General features: G+C 43.6%; 1 protein-coding gene across 1 annotated transcript in view; it reads right to left on the bottom strand.

Moving 5' to 3' along the window:
• Positions 1 to 13,846, bottom strand: part of mxd4 (MAX dimerization protein 4) — a gene marked incomplete in the record, with an annotated part of 27,665 nt that extends 13,819 nt beyond the window's left edge. The window contains 3 exon segments of the mRNA XM_037674884.1: positions 5,339 to 5,368; positions 13,095 to 13,194; positions 13,636 to 13,846. Coding sequence (XP_037530812.1) covers positions 5,339 to 5,368; positions 13,095 to 13,194; positions 13,636 to 13,699 — 194 coding nt within the window.
• Positions 13,847 to 21,502: the final 7,656 nt, after the last annotated feature.

Raw genomic sequence — 21,502 nt, forward strand, 5'->3', positions numbered from 1 at the left:
CTCAGTTTAAACTTTTGATCTGTGATTTGTGTTCTATTCTGAATAAAATATTAGATGTTGGCACCTCAAAATCATTGCATTCAGTTTTTATTCACAGTTTGCTTAGTGTCCCAACTTTTTTGGAATCCGGTTTGTACCTGCAGCAACCACACGGAGGGAAAGGACACTTTTAGCAGAAGTCTCGGTGAAAATGTACAAAAACAACGTACAGTAGTCCCTCACTACTTCACGGTTCAACTTTCATAGATTCACTCTTTCGTAGTTTTTCAACCATTGTCAACTTTCATATTAGGTGATTGGGACAGTACGGGACAAAAAGTTAACAAAAAATATATACTTTGGACAGGCACCGTCATTTTGTAGTTTTCTTTCAATAAGCCTATACTGTAAGGACAGTCAAATGAACTACACTACCCAGAAGCCAACAGTGCTTCCAGACGCTGCTTTCTGCTGAAATGGAGGTAAAGTCTTGCAACACAAAGTCAGAAGTAACTATCTATTAAACTCACAGAACTGTCAGGAAAGTTGCAAATAATCCTGAAGCTTCATGAAGCTCAATTATCCACATGCACATCAACCTGGGCTCGGCAGTGGGCTTCGTTGTTGCAGGGTGGGTCTGCAGAACCAGAACCGAGCTGCTGGTCTGCAGAGCTGGTGAGTACAGTTTTGTAGTACTGTACAGTACATATATGTATGTTGTTAAAATGACGTAGGTTTAAGAGTTTAGAACATTGCAAGAGCGTGGGAAGGGTTTCTAAATGTTAAAATATATATAAATACTAAAATAAATATAGTGTTCCTACTTCGCAGTTTTTCACCTATTGCAGGGGTGTGTGGAACGTAACCCCCGCAATAATCGAGGGACTACTGTAAACGTAAACACGTGTGTACAAAGACTTTGCTCAGTTCCTGTAAAATGTGTCCTGGTGAAACACTGGCTCAGATCTGAACCAGCTTTATAACCAGACTTTGTCTTTGGGACTTGGACTGTTGACCTGACGGACGCTTCAGGAAGGTGCTGATCTCCCTGCAGCGTTCTGCAGACTTTCGTTTATACGGCTGGGTGGCGGGCGATGCAGACATGATGCTTTAGAGCTTCAACAAAAATTAGCATGTATGTCAATGGAGCTAATCTGCACCTGTAATCTGTTATCTGTAATCTGGTCATCTGAACTGTTCCAGCATGAACTCAGTGTGATGGAAGCTGAAGGCCATCTGACTTCATTTTGATCATCTGTTGTGAGAGTGTGTATATATTTTGTTTTTCAGGTAGAAGTCTCACCTGTGATTACTGCAACCATCTGAAGGGGAGAGGGGCCTACCTGAGTGGGACACACCCTTCCTTTAGGGGGAGATGGGGCTTGATCGCTCCTCTGTCCTCCCAACCACTGAACCAGTTGACTTTAATACAACTTGTGTTTTACGTATGTTGAGTGGTTCTCAATGTGGTGCATCCATCTGAGCCAATAAGATGTTCCATCAGGTTCTGTTTTAGATTATTTTCAAGTCTTATGACTCTAGAAACACACTAAGGACACTTTTTTTTTTGGGGGGGGGGGGGGGGGGGGTCTGGGGAGGCGTGTCCCCTCACTTGGACAGTAAATGTAATTAGCAGGAAGATTAGGCAGTGACAAACTGCTTGTTACTACATCCATGGAGTCCATGAATATTTAAATCTGGGGGCTCTGCTATGATAATGGCTCCAATAAACCTCCAAACTTTGACCCCCCCCCCCAACAGATCAGAACAGAGTTAAGTTCTCCTTTCAGTTCAGAGAAGCAGCACTGCAGGTAAGCTGCATGCTTAGCCCTCTGACTGCGATGGATTCACGTTTCCTGTAAGCAGGTGGCGTGTGGAGACGCAGCGAGCGCCTCGTGTCAAAACTTACAGCTGCTCGAAAAGGAACCCTGTGGTGCGCCGAGACGTCAGAGAGCACAATCAAGAGTGGCTGAAGCAAGAAGAAGGAAGGAAGTGCTGCCCGTGGACGCCAACCACACAGCTTCAATGGCTTTTAACAAAAAGAGACACCAACATGATGCTGTGCTGCCTTCAGCTCATCTGGGGGGGGGGGGGGTTCCATCATGAAGGAGGTTCAAACAGAAAGAAACAATCGTGTCGGGACAGATGACCCAGAGGGGCTCAGCAGCCACCCAGCAGACGCCTCGCACTGATAACAGGACACATACATGCAGATCCGACCCTCTATGAGCCTGAATGCATCATTTCTGTGCAGAGGCAGCGTTGACCCACGATGAGCCTGAATGCATCATTTCAATGCAGATACAGAACTGACCCACAGTGAGCCTGAACACATCATTTCCTTGTAGAGGTATTGCCCATGGTGAGCCTGAAAGCATCATTTCACCTTAAAATTATCGACCCTCAGTCCTCCGACTGTGTCAGCGAGAATTGTCGCTCACTGACGAGGGCAATCGCGTGTTTCTTTGGTTTGAAGAGGGCCACCTGCATCATGAAGGACCACGCTCACCCAGCACACATTCTTTTTGCCCCACTCCCCTCAGGCAGGAGGTTGAGGAGCAATAAGTGTAGAACCACTAGATTGAGGAACAACTTCTACCCTGAGGCTTTTAAACTCCATCCATCCATCCATTATCTTTACCCGCTTCTTCCATTTTGGGTCATGGGGGTCATCGGTGCACATATCCAGCAATCACTGTGAGAGGGGCGGGGTACACCCTGGACAGGTCTCCAGTCCATCACAGGGCCACATAGAGACAAACAAGACAAACAACCATCCACTCTCTCGCTCACACCTAGGAACAATTTAGAGTTACCAATCAGTCTAACATGCATGTTTTTGGTCTGTGTGAGGAAACCAGAGTACTCGGAGAAAACCCACGCATGCATGGAGAGAACATGCAAACTCCACACCGAAAGACCCCTGGCCCGGGATTTGAACCGGGGACCTGCTCGCTGAGAGGCAGCAGCTCTACCAGATGTGCCACTGTGCTGCACTCTGTTAAACTCATGAATCCCTAACCAGGATAATCACTGTGAAATAATCACTGTAATGCCACTTGATTGTTGATATGTGCTGCTGATTATCCATGCTGATCTCATGCTGCTGATTATTCATGCTGCTGTATTCATTAGTACTCATCTGCTCACACAGACTCATGTTCGTGCTGCTGTTCGGCATATTGTCTTTGTACTACTAGTGCTTAGTGTATTTTTAGTTTAACATTTTTCTTAATTCAAAGTTTTTCTTTACAATTTCATTCAACCTTAATTTAGACAGGTTAATCCCATTGAGCCTCGAGGACTCATTTACAAGAGAGACCTGAATTTATACTTTTGTTGGATGTAACTAGGACACTGTGTACACAATTTTGGTGGAACTTTGACTTTGAAGCTTTACAAATGATCCAAATTCAACATGGCTGCCGCAGATAGTTGGTTCTAGTATGAAAATGGCCAAAACTCAGTACCATTTATAAATCTTGAGCCAGAACCTGGTGTGGCAGTAGCTGAGAGTCGTCCTCAACACAAACTTGAGCTCAGATTTTTTTTAATCATTCCTTCAAATAATCCGTAATTGAATGGTTCTGGTTTTATTCTGGTATTTGTCCTAAATGTAAGGAAATGTTACATATCTGAAGCTGTTTTGTTTCTCAATTTTACAAACAAAACAATAATTAGATGTAAAAAAAATGTTTGTTTATGTACACACAGTTTATGAATGATTAACAGTGTAAAATGAAGAAATAAAACTGGGTCTGGGTTCTAACCTTACTAGATCTTTTCCCAGGATCTAAAGCTTCATCGGTGCCGTTGTTAGCCCGTGTGTGGTCCAACACAGGCTCAGAACAAGCCCAGGACCAAAGACTGAGTCAGGGCTCAGACAGCAACACCTCCTGTGACGTCTGACAGATCTGTGCAGTGATACCGGGTCTGCTGGAGATTAAACTGGGCTGTGGCTCCGAGGAGGACGCTGGGAACTGGTTGAACAGGACAACTGGAACACTTTTGGTTTTCTTATGAGTAGGTACAGAGTTTTTGAAATATGGTCGCTGTCTGGAGACGGCGCTCACACTACGCTGAAGGTGTTGAAGAGACAAACAGGAAGAGAGCAGATGCTGGACTGGAGTCCTAAAACGGATCCATCTGAGTCCTGCTCTTTGCAGTTTCTGTCTCTGCAGAGCAGAGAGACGTGTCATCGTCTCAGACTCAGACTTTAACTCATTTTCCAGCTGATAAAAGTTTAGCAAACAAACAAAAGTCAGGAACAGCAGTGCTGAAACAGTTCAAAGGTTCTGTTGGTCGTTACCATGAATTAAAGGGTTCGTTCGTTCTAATGTCACAGATTGAAAACTTGTCAACAGAACTGCAGCTTCATGATGCAAAGAATCACGACGACACCTCATCGGTGCGCGGGCCTAACTGGACCAGAAGCTTTCCACACACCCACTCCAACCCAGAACTCACAAGATGAGTCCCTCTGTATCAGAACCAGAGTTAGATTCCCATAAGTACTACAGGTCCTGACAGAGGTAGGTGACTAAACCAAGCTGCCTGTGAAGTCACGCAGGACGTTGCAACGTAAAGCTCACACGTCACGGTCTGACACAAGAAAAAGAGAAGTCAGGCCTGTGATTAATGTGACAATGGGAAGTGAGCAAAGTGATTACTGGTCCATTACTGGTCCGATCAGACCTCAGATCAGTGGTAACCAGCCACACCCGTCACCTGACTGTGTCTCAACTCCTGCAGCGTCATCATCCTGGGCCTCCGTCTCTCGGGTCAGAGACTAGGAACATGTCCCTGCTTGTTGTGCTCCATTACTCACTGCCAGACATGTGAGCCCTCAACGTGAGGGACGGTGTCACACGCAGCCCAAACACTGCCTCCCCCCTCCACCCGCCTCGCCTCACAGGCGGAACGTCACATCAGCCGTTTCCTGAAGCCACAGCAGAAGGCAGCTTCAGAACAAGCTGCTGCCAGGACACACAGAAATGATCCACGTGCACACTTATTATCTTCTGTGAGCGGTTTGCTCTCTCGTGTCCGTCCTGACGGAAGCCAAAACAAATTTTGAAATGAAACCACGCGTCGTGAGCCGAGTGTTTGTGAGTGTGGAGCAGGACCAGAGTGTGTGCGTTTGATCTGTTTGGAGGTAAAATCACTGCGTTCAGAGTTATTCTGTCTGACAGGAGAACCCTGGACACTGATCTGATGGACATGAAGATGCTCTCTGAAATCATCCACTCATCACTTTTCAGACACGAGGAGCTAACTGAATGAATCTCTTGCTCCTTAAAGATGACCTCTGAAACATATGTGACGTTTAGGACTGGATTCAGCTCCTACAGCAGCTTACCTGTGCTTCTCCAGTTCGTTGTGTGATGATCTGAAAGAAAAGGAGACACGTGTCAGGGCGGAGAGTCAGAAAAAAAACTTTAAATCACCTGACATGACCGTTAAACTCTGCGTTAATGAGAGCTGAATGTTTTGATCCAAACGTGAGACAGATGAAAGCAACTCTGGCGGAGCAAATCAAGAACCAGATCAAAACTGTGAGAAAAAGAAACGTGTGAAGAGATCAGAGAGAGGCCTCGACTCTGCCTTCATGTGGCTGCTGGGCTCTTCAGTGATGGAGCTGCGAAACAACGAAGTGTTACGTAAGAAGTACAGAAACAATTAGACCCCAAAAAAACCACAGTCATGTGTTGCAAACTAACTGTGATTTAATGGTTTAAGAGAGCAAACACGCAGAGATGGGATCAAACGTTGTGAAACGTCTGCATTTCTGTAGAAATCCAACCCAGCACGTCATCAGATATTCCTATAGGAACAACAAGAGTCGGAAATGCTGTAACTGGTAAGGGATTTATTAAAATGATGCAATGGTTGGTATCTTTGAATGACAGAAAGAAAGAGCTGCTAATGAGCGCGATGTGGAAGTGTGCCTTCACTTTGTTTAGACGGTGGAAAGTCAAGTCCATGGTTGGTTGGTTGGTTGGTTGGTTGGTTGGTTGGCCGGCCGGCCAGCCAGACAGACAGTGGTATACCATTGTCTGCTCAAAACAAAGCATTTAAAGCCCTCCGTCGCAAGGGCTGTAATCAGTCAGGAAACACCATGACTGACAAACACCACTGCCTCTCTGCTCTTTATTTGAAAAACTACAGGAAAAAGAAAAAAGACGAAAAATTGTGTTAAAAATTTGAGAACACATGACAGGAGAACAGCGTTTGGGAGAAAGCAGCACTTTCCTCAGTTGAAAAGACGTCTAAACGACATGTTTAATGATTCCTGGACATTTGGTTGAAATGAAGCGACATTTGGTCTAAAAGTGAAAAATGTCCATTCTGCAGTCAAGACTGGTAAGAGTACATGTATTGTTGCCATGGTGATCAAATCACAAGTATCTGCTAGTACCTAACTGAGCTAACAGTCCAAACAGAGGTAGTACCTTCTGAATTATGACCCAATGTCCAAATTAAATAAAATAATCAATTTTCTGGGATTCACCACGTCCTGGATGACTGAGGACCCACACCAGCACATTACTGAACCTGCAGGCTTAGGTCTGTGGGAGGAAACTGGAGAACATCCTAACAGAGAACCTGCATCCTTCTCACCACGAGACAACATGCAAGAACAAATCAGCAGAGGATACCATCTCCTCTGTGGTCCACACTGCTCTCACCCTCAGCACTGGCTCTCCTCAGGGATGTGTGCTGAGCCCCCTCCTGTTCAATCTGCTCGCATATAATTGTGCACCTACCCATCCAGGCTGTCACATTGTAAAGTTTGCAGATGATACAGCGGTGATGGGATGCATCACAAACAATGATGAGTCCAGCTACAGGGAGGAGGTGGAACACCTGGAGAGCTGGTGTAAAGAGAATAACCTTCACATCAATGTGAAGAAGACAAAAGAGATGATCGTGGACTTCAGAAGGAACAAATACACCTACACCCCCTTGAACATAAGAGGATCTGGAGTGGAAGTGGTTTCCAGCTACAAGTACTTGGGTGTACACATGAATGACAACCTCAGCTGGAGCAACAACACCACCAGCCTGATCAAGAAAGCTCATCAGAGACTCTACTTCCTCAGGCAGCTGAGACGAGCTGGTCTGGGAAGCTCAGTCCTCACCTCCTTCTACAGGTGTGCAGTGGAGAGCATCCTGTACTCCAGCATCAACATGTGGCATGGAGGCTGCACAGCTGCAGAAAGAAAAGCTTTGCAGAGAGTGGTGAAGGCTGCACAGAAATCTGTCGGAATCAGTCTCCCCACCATCACAGACATTTACACCTCCAGATGCAGGAAGAGGGCCACCTGCATCATGAAGGACCCCACTCACCCAGCACACACACTTTTTGCCCTGCTCCCCTCAGGAAGGAGGTTAAGGAGCATTACGTGTAAAACCACTAGACTGAGGAACAGCTTCTACCCTGAGGCTGTTACCGACTCATGAATCTCTAACCAGAATAATCACTGTGAAAAATCACATCATGTTGCTGCTGATCTGTTTCATGTTGCTGCTGATCTGTTGCATGTTGCTGCTGATCTGCTTCATGTTGATGCGTTCATTCATGCTCATCTGCTCACACAGACTCATGTTCGTGCTGCTGTTCGACGTAATGTTGTTATGCTATTAGTGAACACGTTATTTAAATTACACTTAAAACTTGTGTCACTTTTATTTGATTTTATTCTAAAGTGTTATAAAACACAGTCCTGAGTGGGAGCAGAAACTGGGACACTGCACCCCCCACCTCCACCCAGCACTCTGAACAAAAACCCTCAGACGTCCAGAAGCCTACAGACATGGCAGAATTCCTCAGCGTGTGGGCTATTACGAGGAAAGCCCCCCCATTATGAGACCGTCCATCTGAAACAGGCCCCTCCGTTCAAGAGGCAGTCATGGATACCACGGCAACAAAAACAAAAACAGCAACAACAAAGAGCCAGACTGACAACAAGGCTCCTCAGACTGTCTGAGGGCCCTTGTGCTCATGAGGCTGTGGTCTCCCACAGCTGGGCCAAAGAGAGCCCGGCATCCAACGGCGCAAAAGGAGGTGAAGCGACCCCGAGATAAATGTGGCATCTGCACAAAATCAACCCCAAAAGGACGGAGCACAGCTGATGTACGAAAAGGCAGACAGAGAAGTTCACTCCGTCGTGGAGGAAGTTGGCTCCTTCGTCCAAACTGGGCCGAGCGTCCCCGTCGAAGTACGGCGTGAGCAGGAAATCACTCGGAGGAAGGCGCTGACCCCAGACCAGTACAAACAGCGCATGAGCACACCTTTACATGTTATGTAAAGGCACCGTGTGTGATATGCAAAGCATGAGCACAGGCCAAGGAAATGGCTTTCTGCCACTTTTTATCGCTTGAGCTGAGCAGTTCTGTACTCGCAGGAACAAACACAGGCTCAACGATCAAGCTGTGTTTTTATTTTTCTCTGCTGAAATATTAATCTTGCAGCATCACAGACCACGTGACAGAAAGAAAACCGTTGTGGCAACAGATCCAATATCTGTGTCATTTTATAAGCACTCTTGCAAAAGTAAAGGGCGCGTGCAAAACCGTGAATTTAACAAAAAATATCTTTATCTAGGAAAAACTGACGATCCAAAAATCAATTACAACTTCTTTTCTTTCTTTCCAAAAGAGAAAACACGGTATACACGGTCAAAAACTGTATGGCTCCACCTTATGCAGTCCTTCTGCCATATGGATTTTTTCTAACCTAACACTCAACAGGAAGTAAGCCTTTTCAAAATGAAACTACATTTCACAATAAAGCTGACCTGAACTAATATTAACCTTACTTACTAAAATGGCCAAAATAAAAAAACAAAAGGCAATTCACAAAATATATAATCTAAATATTTATTTATGGCTTTAACAAAAGACTTTTTTTTTTTAATCAAACAGCCAACAAAAGACCAAAGAAGCTCCATCAGAGACCCGTCTCTCTGTTGATCTCTCCAGCAGGTACCGACTATTGACTGCAGAAAACTACATTATGGTTCCAGATGTTGCAGATCCTCCACAGACCCCCTGTTGCTTCAGTACGGCTGTACCTGCATGTCCGACTGTTAATGAGGTCTGTCAGGAATCACTGGACCAATCTGAAATTTGATGTTCATCCACGTGGGTAAAGATAATGGATGGATCTAAGGGCGGCTGTGGCTGACTGGTTAGAGCAGTCGTCCTCCAGTGCAAAAGTTGGGGGTTTGAATCCACCAACAGTCACATGCCTAAAGGCTCCAGTATACTCCCGCGTCCTGTCAGCCGCACTGTCCGCAGAGGGTTCAGACTTCATACTCGCGCGTCCACCCTGAGCGGCTGCAGACCAGCTCCGCAGACAATGGGCGTTTACCTTCAGGACAAATTGAGGTCACCGATTGGTCATTTGCTGACACGCCTACTGGATTGATTGACGGGTCAGGAAAAAAAAAACGAGAGCTGGCAGCCGCAGCAGTGTTCTGTGTTTATATGCTGTTAATAAAAAGATCTACAAAATTAAAAAAACAGGACTTGTTGCCCTCACATCAGACCAGCCCAACAGGAAATCTCCAGACCCTCCCACAGCCACGCTGGACCTGAGTTTAATTTGCTCGTGACAAATTCCTTCATTTCTCACCATTTCAGTCATGGCATCAACGGAGGAAGAAGAGATCACTGCCTCTTGGCAAAAAAACAAAAGAAAAGGCCAGATCATGGATGAAGAAGGGGAATTTAATAAGTTGGTGTCACATACCAAACAGTCCGTCGCCTGGCAGTTTATTGTACGACACCGTATAAACACCGTATACACACCGTATACACACCGTATAAACACCGTATACACACCGTATAAACACCGTATAAACACCGTATGCACACCGTATGCACACCGTATGCACACCGTATAAACACCGTATACACACCGTATAAACACCGTATACACACCGTATAAACACCGTATGCACACCGTATGCACACCGTATACACACCGTATACACACGTATGCGGTCGTAAAAATTGAGCTTTGCGTGGACATGCCCTGCGAGCGTCCGCTTCGACTCTAATTCGGTACACGCGGACCTCTGCGGACTGACGTACGCGAGAGTATACTTGGGGCTGAAGTGTCCCTGGGCAAGACACTGAACCCCTCATTGCCTCTGATGTGTGTCCCATCAGTGTATGAATGTGATAAAGCTCTGATTATTCTGTGTATAAATATAGTAGAGTGCTGTATGAATGGGTAAATGAGGCACAGATTGTGCTGTAAAGAGCTTTGAGTATCTTGAGAAGATAGAAAGGTGTTGTATAAATACATTTACCATCTGCAACCACTTCACGTTTGGAGCCAGCCCAATCCAAGATGGCCACCACAGCTAACGACAGCAGCGACACAGACTATAACTCAGTTTTACAGACATTGAGCTAAAATCTGAGGGGGCTCCTCGACGCATCTTTGTCATTTGAAGTGATCTCGGTGTAAAACTGACTCGACCGGGAGCGGGCGACGTGCATTCCCCCTAAAGCGCGCCAGGCCTTTAATTCAAACAGTGCTCCTCATTTACAGTTGAAGAATAAAAAAAGCCTTTCTTTCACCCCCACCCCCACCCCCCCAACCTCAAACATCCTGCTGATGCCTAAAAAAAGCTGTGGGAAAACATAAAGGGAGGTGGGATGTTTGCCCACAGGTCAGTCACAAAAACACGGAGGCCTAGAACGGCACGGCGAGCGAGTCAGCCTCGTGGTTTAGGTGTTCGTTAGAGCCACCACACCCTGCGGGCACACACACATGCACACACGCAGTTACCCAACAAGTACGTTTACTCGTCAGGAGAAAAGGAATGTGGCCAGAGCTGCATTTTTCTTTAGATCCAGGTGAGTCTAATCCCATCGATTCGTTGCACAGAAAGACAAAGAGGACGATGAAGTGAGTCACTTCCTTTTGTCAGCATCTACAGCTCCAAGTGTTAGTCACCATGCTCGTCCGTCGGTCAAGTGAAGACACGCTGCTGGTATGTTACGTTTAAAATAGTAAGCAGAATATTCTGGGGAAGGCTGGCGATTTGGCGAAATAAAACTAGAAACGGTGAAAAGACGCCTCCTCACCCTCAAATAACATTTATTATTCTTACAGCTGAAGGAAAATGACTTTGAATCAGTCTGAGACGTTCTGGTAAAATGATCTGTGCTGTGGGTGAGAGTCAGCTGGACTGACTGGTGGCGGGTGATATGCATTCTTCCTTCAAGAAATGCTACTTTCATTTCTGAACATGACGTCAACCTGAGTCAAAGAGCAGTTCCCTATTGCGCACGTCGCACCATTATTTTTTAAATCACACGTTTAAGACAACAAGGAAATAAAACACTTGGGGGATTTTTTTGTTTTGCTTTCAATTTTGGTGTGGCCGTCCAAACTTTGAGAACTAAAACTGACAGAAAATAAAAACCACTGATTGGAAAGTCCAGTGATGGGACAAAAAGACATTCCCAGTCATAAACAAAGTTTTTTTTTCTCTGATATCAGTGGTTGGTGTGCCAACTACGCCGTGAGTCTGTGTACCTCCAGCCGGAGTGACCGTAAACGTGGCGTCTGTGGAAGAGCCGCTCGGGAGCAAGAAGCCGATCACTTTGAAATGCTCAGATTTGTTGAGTAAAGGATCAGATTGTTTTAACAACCTATCTGAATTGGAAAAGACTTCTTAGAAGCACATCACAGACGAGACCAAACAAGGTTTGAGATATAAACATACCAGGACTGGAGCTGGAAAAACAGGGAAATGGTGAATTTTCCAGTTTTAGCGTTAGTTTTGTAAAAGCTGCGTGTTTTAATGTCACCTCCCTGCTCGATGACTCATATTTCATCTCGACTGTTGTCTCACACCATGACGTCTTCTCTGATATTCTACGTGTGCGAGATTCCACCATATTTGTTTGACTAACGGGGGTCAGTCACATGACTTCCCGGTGGTTTTGGGCAGATTTGTCGTAGATTGGGTTCCTGCAGTTCAGAACTGCACATCAGTAAATCTACCTGGAAAACGCCAACTCATAAACTGCACCGTTCGCTGTGCTCAGCTAAATCTCGTTTAACAGTCTGATTGCACCGAGGAGCTTTAAGTGAACTTTGAGCAGCCGTCCAGTCGCTCCGACATCATAAAACACCTGAACAAAAACTGAAACCTGCACGACTGTCATGTCAGGGTCCAGCTGTAACTAGTAATGGGTCAAACTGGATAGCAGTGCATGGTCAGTGAACGCATCATGATTAAAAACTGTGCCTGGTCAGTGAAAGTATCATGATTGAAAATAGCACCTGGTCAGTGAAGGCATCACAATTCAAAAACAGTGTCTTGTCAGTGAAGGCATCATGATTAAAAAAACAGTATCTGGTCAGTGAAGGTATCACGATTAAAAAAACTGTCTGATCACTGTAGGCATCATGATTAAAAAACAGTTTCTGGTCAGTGAAGGCATCAAGATTAAACAATGTCTGATCAGTGAAGGTATCACAAAAAATAGTGTATTGGTCAGTGAAGGCATCACAAAAAAAGTGTCTGGTAAGTGAAGACATCACAATAAAAAAAACAGTATCTGGTCTGTGAAGGCATCATGTTTAAAAAAACAGTCTGGTCAGTGAAAGCATCATGAAAAAAATCAGTGTCTTGTCAGTGAAGGCATCACAAAAACAGTGTCTGGTCAGTGAAGACATCGCAATAAAAAAAACATTATCTGGTCAGTGAAGGCATCAGGATTAAAAAACAAACCAGGCAGATCAAAAACATGACGCCTTCATGGCCCACTGAGAGTGTGGGAGAAATAGAGTACGGTTCATTTAACTAGACACAGCAAAGATAATCAGCATTTCAATGCGCTTTGGTGTCGGTGGAAGCTCGTGGGACTGACGGAGGTGTAGTAAGGACAGGTTGACGTGTGTTTTCGTCCTCTTGGCACCGGGAGGCGAACAGAAAGAGAAGTGAACAGAGGTAGCGCTGTACGCGTGGCACTGTTGATTGGAGAGACCATAACACTGATCCAGGACCAGCCGGGCGGCTCAGCGCCGCTGAAGGTGTCCGAGCTTCACGCAGCGGACGCAAACACGACACGCATTTATTTACCTGTTGTTCGGAGGCTTTCTGGAAATCGTCGTGGGTTTCGTTTTCTTTCGAGAAAAGTCGTCGCTGTACGGTAAAACAGACGCGTAACCGTGCTCTGCCTCTGTTGACACATCAAGCAAAAATAAAATAAGCCAAATACAGCTCAGCAGGAATGAAAACCAGCTACTGGTGTGTTCAGGGACAGAGGTACAGTCTGTATTGTAACCCAGCAGATCAATCATCTCCATCACATTATTTTACACAACTCATTTTTAATGCAACACTTGTTTTACACATTTCCACGCATTAGAAAGGAAAATACTCTGAGTACATTCAACACGTGACACCCCGAGAACACAACATAAATACACTTTAAATAATAAGACAGGTTTAATTTACAGGCTTTAATTTAAATGGGTCCGGTTCCCTTCATCCGCTGGTCTGTGTCCCACAGAGACACGAGTGACATCATACCTGCACTGTGGCAGGACATGTCCATCGAGACATTTAACCCAATAACACCGTCATAATTCAACAAAAACAGCCGACTAGCTTTAAATACCTCTGTCTCTTCTCTCCAAATACTCTGCAGCCTCCAGCAAAATTAAAAGCGAATTAAGTTCCATCTTCTTTGATGTCTTCTTATAAAATTAGAAATAATATACTCACACAGCAATAAAATTCATAAAATATTGGAATGGAAACAAAAACTAAAATGTTTTAGAGCGATGTATTTGCGCTGCTGTGTTCACTTCTGAGTCTTCACGACTCCAAACTACATTATAGCAGCTAACTCAGGAAGTTGAGTGACCGCGCCTCTGTCCAATAGGGAACGAGAACGGAGGCCACTTTTGGGTGTGTCCTCGCCAATGAAACTCTATGGCGAGATTTCATTGGCTGAGCCACTTGGAGTCTCGGGGACGTGCCCTAGCAACAGCCCAGGCGTCCCGCCTACCTTACAGCTGATTGGTCCTACGCTGAAGGAGCAATCCTATGATTGGCTGGAGGAAACTCTGGGCGCGTCTGTGTCGTTGAACTTGGGTGTTTTGTTGCTAAATGACAAAGTTCCTTAAGTGTTTGGGATGTGAAGTGAACATCCAGACTGTCAACCAGGCTTTTTTATTATTATTTTTACGTGAGACTGGTATTTCTTCATATTTATGAGCGTGGTCCGACACACCTCGTGTTTTGTGCGCATTTTCTGCCAGAGTCCTCGTGAAAGTTTGAGGTTTAAGATGAATGCAGCCGATTTGAAAAATGAACGTGTTGACAGTTGTGGTGGCATTTTACTAAGAAATATGCAGCCAAGCACTAAATATGAAACTCCAAATTGCAATTTTTTTTTAAAATTCAAAACAAATTAAACAATACCTATCAAGTAAGTGTATGACTAGGTTCAAATAAGTGCATAATATTCTTTAGCAAGTAAAGGCTTTGCACGTTGGTTTATTAATTTGTTTGTTTGTTTTCAACTGACATCTAAAAGTGTGTTTGGCATGCTTTATAAAGTTTTATGCAGGATAAATAATGCTTTTAGGATGTCTTTTTGTCCATGTTCTTGTGCACTGGATTATATCCATGCATCTCTTCAAAGCTGCGAGGAAATCTTTATTATTTTTGAAGTAATGGTGAAGCTGTGGCAGCATAGAAGATCATAGAAATGCATCACACATTGTTTTAGCCAAATCACTGAAGTTAATTGAATGATTATGAATTTCAAAAACAGACTTATTGAATAAAATTATATAAATGATGGCATTTGATGTCACGACTACCAAAAGACAACACTAAAGATACTGTAAATTTAGTCTTGACCCAGATGTTTTGCAGATCTTTTATTGACTGTAGGTGTAAACCCAGCCTGTGGTGATAATTTATGACTCAGTCCTGCCTGGGCTGCAGGTCCTCATGTGACCAGTGTAACGGTGCAGTGGTGGGAAATCCCTTTGGATCCAACACCAAGTGACTAGAGCAAGGTGTCCGAGGAACTGGAGTATTGTGAGAGTTATGAAAGTCTCAACAGGCCGTGCAAATGTGGTTTTCTGTGCACGACAGGCAGTTTGTGACGCTAGGAGCCAGATGTTAGAGCCTCTGAAGGCCGGGCTGCATTCTGCAGGAGTCAGATATTCAAGAGGTAGTAACTTTCACTGTAATTGATGAGAAAAATGTCCCCAAGGACCCAAACTACAAGAAATCCCCCAGTTAACGTGAAGCTGCCAGTTTAGTTAGTCAACAGGTTTGATGTGCAAACTGAAAAAAAACACCTAAAATGTGTGAAGCTGCACAGCATGAAGAAGCCACACCATCAAAATGGTAATTTATTATTCACAACAATGCTCAGACTTTATCTACCTTTTTGCTTAATTATATTATACAAAGAGCTTTTGTCTTATTCAAGTCTGCGCAGCTACAAATTATCTTGTTTATTGGTGGAGTGTTGTATTTATTTTTAAATGGGAACATTTAAATGTATTCATCTGTGCAGATATATTTCAGAAGATGTTGGATCATTCATCCTTTAGAAAATCTTATCTCGTACCATGTTCATCAAGCTGAAGCCAAGCAGAAACCAGCTGCAACTCAAGCTCCATGAGGTCATTCCTGCATTTGGCACCACATAAACTCAATCCATTTAGCACATTTTTATGCTTTTTACAATTTGGTTTCTGTGTAATATTAAGATGTACATGTACCAAAGTTTATATGTTGAGTTGATCGTGTGAACGCTGACTCAGTCGTGCTGTTTTAAGTTTCTGCACATTATTAAAATCTAACATGAAATTCTTTGTTGTTTTAAACATTCAAATATCAGTGTTCAGCTCAATCAAGAGATGGGTGCGATGATTTGTTTTTTGTAACTTTTAAAACTATTTAACTTTATTTACAAATGCATCTGTATTGAAACACACTGAGTGTTCTTCAAGTCCTTCAAAAATAATATCCTGATGCATGTTCAATAATCCAGGTAGAAAAATCTAAAAAAAAAAAAAGTTAAATCTCGTCCTCTGGATATTAAAAAAAATTAAAAAATTGTAGAAACGTTTCTACATTTTTTTTGTTTTGTTTTGATTTTTTGAATGTCCAGAGGACGAGATTTAACTTTATTTTAGACTTAGAAAATAATGTTCTTTAAAAATCTACTTAAGAGTTCCTGCTCTTTTTCTGTCTTCTGCTACATGTAGCTCATATTAGCTACTGTTCTGCTTCTTTTAGATTTTAGATGACATTTTGAGATGGACTTGTGACCTGTCCAGGGTGTACCCCGCCCCTCGCACAGTGATTGCTTTTTTAATGATCCGGCGACCACCGAGACCCAAAATGGAAGAAGCGGGTAAAAGATAATGGATGGATGGACATTTTGATACTTTAACAACCATTCTGTTTCTTTAAGCTATTAACTAGTGTTTTTGCTTTTTGCAACTTTTAGTTAGCATTTGGATACATTTAGCTTTTAGCCAGTGTTTTGCTAGTTTCAGCTTTTAGTGTTCTGTGTCGTAGTTTTATTACTCCCTTTTAGGCTTCTTCTGTTGAATGTATTGTAGCTTTTATCTAGCCTTTTGCTACATTTGGCATTTTGGTAGCTTCATTTAACATTATTAATCAAATATTTTATTTAACCAATCAAATTCTGTTGAAGGCGGCATGGTGGTGCAGTTAGTAGAGCTGCTGCCTCTCAGCGAGCAGGTTACCCTGGTTCAAATCCCGGTTCGGGGGCCTTTCTGGGTAGAGTTTGTATGTTCTCTCCGTGCATGCATGGCTTTTCTCTGGGTACTCCAGTTTCCTCCCACAGACCAAAAACATGCATGTTAGGCTGATTGGTAACTCTAAATTGTCCCTAGGTGTGAGTGAGAAAGTGAATGGTTGTTTGTCTCATTTGTCTCTGTATGTCCCTGTGATGGACTTGCGACCTGTCCAAAGTGTCCCCCGCCTCTGAAACTGATTGGTGGACATGGGCACCAGCGACCCAAAAAGGAAGAAGCAGGTAAAGATAATGGATGGATTGAAATCCTGTTGAAATCACAAATCTCTTTTTAAGGTCCATGTTTTAGGACTGTGCAAGGAAATCGAAGCACAAGGAAAAAACCCACGAGGAGATCATGCAAACCACACAGAAACCCCCCAGGTCCAAGCCGAGGATTGAACCCAGGACCTTTTGGCTCTGAGGCAACAGTGCTAACCACTGAGTGGATCAGTGGTTAGCACTGTTGCCTCAGAGCCAGAAGGTCTACCATATTAGCTTGTACCTAGTGTTTTGGAAGTGTCTTTATTTATTTGTTTGTTTATTTATTTATTTGTGAGTTGGAGCAGTGGTTAAGTCTAGATCATATGTGGACCTTGTTAATTTGAGCCACATCAGATACTGGGGAACCAAGATGTTGTGATGAGAAATGGGCCACTGGACCAAGACATGCATGGACAAGGGCAGAGAACCTAACATTGTTGAAAAGCTACTGTGCAAGTAAACCTAGAGAGAGGGGCTATAAGTGAAGGATGTGGAACCTGTGGAAACTTCAATACCTATCATCCAAACTGACCCAGAAACAACTTTGGACTGAGTGATCTGCTATCACACCTGGAGATTGACAAGATACAACAGAGATGCTACACCAAGCGGGAGCCAGGACAACATTCCAGGGGTGATATACCATTATCCCCACCATCAGTGTATGGGTACTAAGCCTTGTTGAAAGCCCTAAAGAACCAAATACAAAGGCAGCTGCCAAGGCTATGTGATAAGTACCTTCTAAAAGTGTGCTAGAAGATGTGTATTCCTACTGACACCATCACAGAGACCAGAATATACAACAGCCACAGTGGTCCTTGGCTTGTTTGCCAACCATGAGAAAAGCATGAATAGATAGTCACTACAAAAATACATCAGCATGTGAATACACCAGGTATTGGTAGTACACCTAGCAGCACAGATGAACCAGCTCACGTCAAGTTACCCAGAGGGCTTGACCTGATCATGAAAGACCCCCAACTTTGTACAACACGTGGGTCAATACCTGAGTGAGGCACAGAGCCAAGTACCAGCTACAGATTGACGGAATGGGAGCTGGAGACTGGAAGACTAGACACACAAACCCATGCACTGCCTGAATTGATTAGGGAACAACCTCAGAGAACAGTCCTAGGAAGATACTGTGCAGAACCCTACAATTCCCAGACATTTGGTAAAGGCTTCCAATTTGAAGTGAAGTGGAAGAGTAGAGTGAGTAGGGACACACATTCAAAAGTGCAACAATCACCAGTCACATCTGCATGGACGACATCAAGCTGTAGCCTATGCCAAAAAATGAGTGAGACATCAACTCACTGATCTACCTCACCTGGACTGGATAAATGTAGTTGGATGGTATGCAAAAGAGACAAGGTGATCACAACTTAACGCTATAGTTCCTAACCCTGGTCCTCGAGGAACACTATCCTGCACCGTTTAGTTGGTTCCCTGCTTTGACACACCTGATTTTAATGAATAGGTGATTAATAGGCTTCTGAAGAACTTGAGAACGTAAATAAATAACTGGATCAGGTGTGTGGGAGCAAGAAAATGACTAAAGCATGCAGGATAGTGTTCCTCAAGGACCAGGGTTGGGAACCATCAACTCAAGACAAGCCCCTTCACTGTCCAGTTTTAAAACTCTTTTAAAAACATATTTTTACTCCCTGGCTTTTAGCACAGACTGAATTTGCTCTGTTTTTATTGTTTTTATTGATCTTAATGTTTTAACAACTGTTTTATGTGTTTAAATGTTCTTGATTTTATATGTACAGCACTTTGCTGCAGCTGTGGTTGTTTTAAAGGGCTTTATAAATAAAGTATTATTATTATTATTAAGGGGTTGAACTACCTGAAGGCAACATTGCAGATGTCCAGGACAGCTACAAATACCTTGGAATCCCACAGGCAAAAATTAATCATGATGAGGTTGCAAGAAAGTCAGTCATACCTACAGAGAGTAATACAGGTCCTGAAGAGCCAGCTGAATGGCAAGAACAAAGTCAGAGCCATCAACATGTCAGTCATCAGATGCCCAGCTGGTATAATAACCTGGCCAAAGGAGGAGATAGAAGCCAACAAACTTCAAGACTCGAAAGCTCCTCACAATGCACAGAGGGTTTCACCCCAAGTCAGATCCCTGAATAAAATCGGGTGATCTTGACCCTGAAATTATCTTTTTATGCTTTTTTTGGTTTTGTTTTGTTAACAAGCGCTTCTCTCCCAGAGATTGTTGTCAGTTTAGTTGTAGATCTTCCATTTCCTCTTTTGCTGAAGTGGACTTCTGCAGATACTGTATATGTGGCTTTTTGCTGTCTTTATTTAAAAATTTCAGCAACATGAAGCAGTAAAGCCAAAAAGAAAAGGAAAAAAAAACAGTGATCAATGGCATCATTGTCCTAAGCAGATATCCTGTGTATGTTTTTTGTTTTCATGTTGGCGTTTTATATTTTTCCCTTTACTGGGACATTTCACATAGCTCATGAAAAGAGTCAGCAGCATTTTGTGATTCCGCTCTCTTAGCGACGTGACTTTAGGAGTGTTATATTTTAATTTAAATGGATGTGGTAATATCCATGTACTCTCATTTGTTGTATCACTTGAACCACATTGTTTTATCCACCACTTGAAGGCAGAGCAATAATGTTTTTACCGGTGTTTGTGTGTTAGATTGTTTTTCTGTGCCATTTTAAAAATATCTCGCCATGGTGGCTCAGCTGGTACAGCTGTCACCTCTCAGCAAGAAGGTTGTCCGACTGAATCCCGGCCAAGGACCTTTTTTAGGTGGAGTTTGCATGTTTTCTCCGTGTGCTCTGTGGGTTTTCTCCGGGTACTCCAGTTTCCTCCCACAGACCAAAAGTATGCATGTTAGGCTGATTGGTAACTCTAAATTGTTCCTAGGTGTGAGTGAGAGAGTGAATGGTTGTTTGTCTCTATGTGTCCCTGTGATGGACTGGAGACCTGTCCAGGGTGTCCACTGCCACTCGCACAGTGATTGTTGGACACCAGTGACCCCCATGACCCAAAAAATAAAGAAATGGGTAAATATAATAGATGGAAGGATCCATCCATCCGTCTATTATCTTTTACCCGCTTCTTCCATTTTTGGTCACGGGGGTCGCCGGTGCCCATATCCAGCAATCACTATGCGAGGGGCGGGGTACACCCTGAACAGGTCTCCAGTCCATCAAAGGGACACATAGAGACAAACAACCATTCACTCTCTCACTCACACCTAGGAACAATTTAGAGTTACCAATCAGCCTAACATGCGTGTTTTTGGTCTGTGGGAGGAAACTGGAGTACCCGGAGAAAACCCACGCATGCACGGAGAGAACATGCAAACTCTGCCCAGAAAGGCCCCCGGACCAGGATTTGAAGCGGCAACTTTCTCGTTGAGAGGCAGCAACTCTACCAGTTGTGCCACCGTGCTGCAACAAAACATGACTCTGCTGATTTTACTTATTTATTACAAATCATGTGGTAGTCTTTTGGGTGTAAATGCATTTTTTAAATCATAGATTAAATAAAAAAAAACGTAAAAACTGCATATTTTCATATCTATCATGGTTTTAATGTACCGAAGGAGTATTGTTCAAAAGCTCTGTATAACATGTGCATGTGTTCAAATTGTTCTCAGAAGCTCAAATAATATCTCAGCTACAGCCCCAAATCTCAAATGAGTTGAAAAGGAGGCTCTGTGGATGCATTCTCATCTACCTGCCAGCTGTGCTTGAGTACATGACCACTGAGATCCTGTAACTAACAGGAAACAGGATCGTCCCTCGGTACAATCAGCTGGCTGTCCACAGCCAAGAGGAGCTCGGCAGACTGCTGGGAGGAGTGGCCATCGCTCTGGGAGGAGTTCTGCCTGACATTCGGATTGTCCTACAGCCCGGGAGAACCGAGAGGCCAGCTGAGTCTGGGTAGACAGATCGGACGGCATCTGCAGCCGGTTTCTTAGGATCCACTGTGGGATGGACCTTTACAAGAGATCCTTCCTGTCTACAGCCATCAGTATCTATAACATCTCTTAATGAAATGAGAATAATGAGTTACAACAACAAATAATTTCCCTTTGGAATTAATAAAGTATTTTTGAATTGAATTGAATTGAATTGAATTGTTGTTTTGGACATTTTTAATCTAAAATGATTTTTTTTTAAAAACCCTGAAATGGTTTTCTGACAAATCTGCCTGAAAGTTTATGAGCATTACATGTTATACAGGAGCGCATGCGTTCTACAGAGCATGTGTTATACAGGAGAGCATGCGTTATACAGGAGAGCATGTGTTATACAGGAGCGCATGCATTATACAGAGCATGTGTTATACAGGAGAGCATGTGTTATACAGGAGCACATGCAATATACAGGAGCGCATGCGTTATACAGAGCATGTGTTATACAGGAGAGCATGCGTTATA

The sequence above is a fragment of the Nematolebias whitei genome, chromosome 3 (genome assembly GCF_014905685.2).
Source record: "Nematolebias whitei isolate Nwh7 chromosome 3, NemWhi1, whole genome shotgun sequence".
NCBI lineage: Eukaryota > Metazoa > Chordata > Actinopteri > Cyprinodontiformes > Rivulidae > Nematolebias > Nematolebias whitei.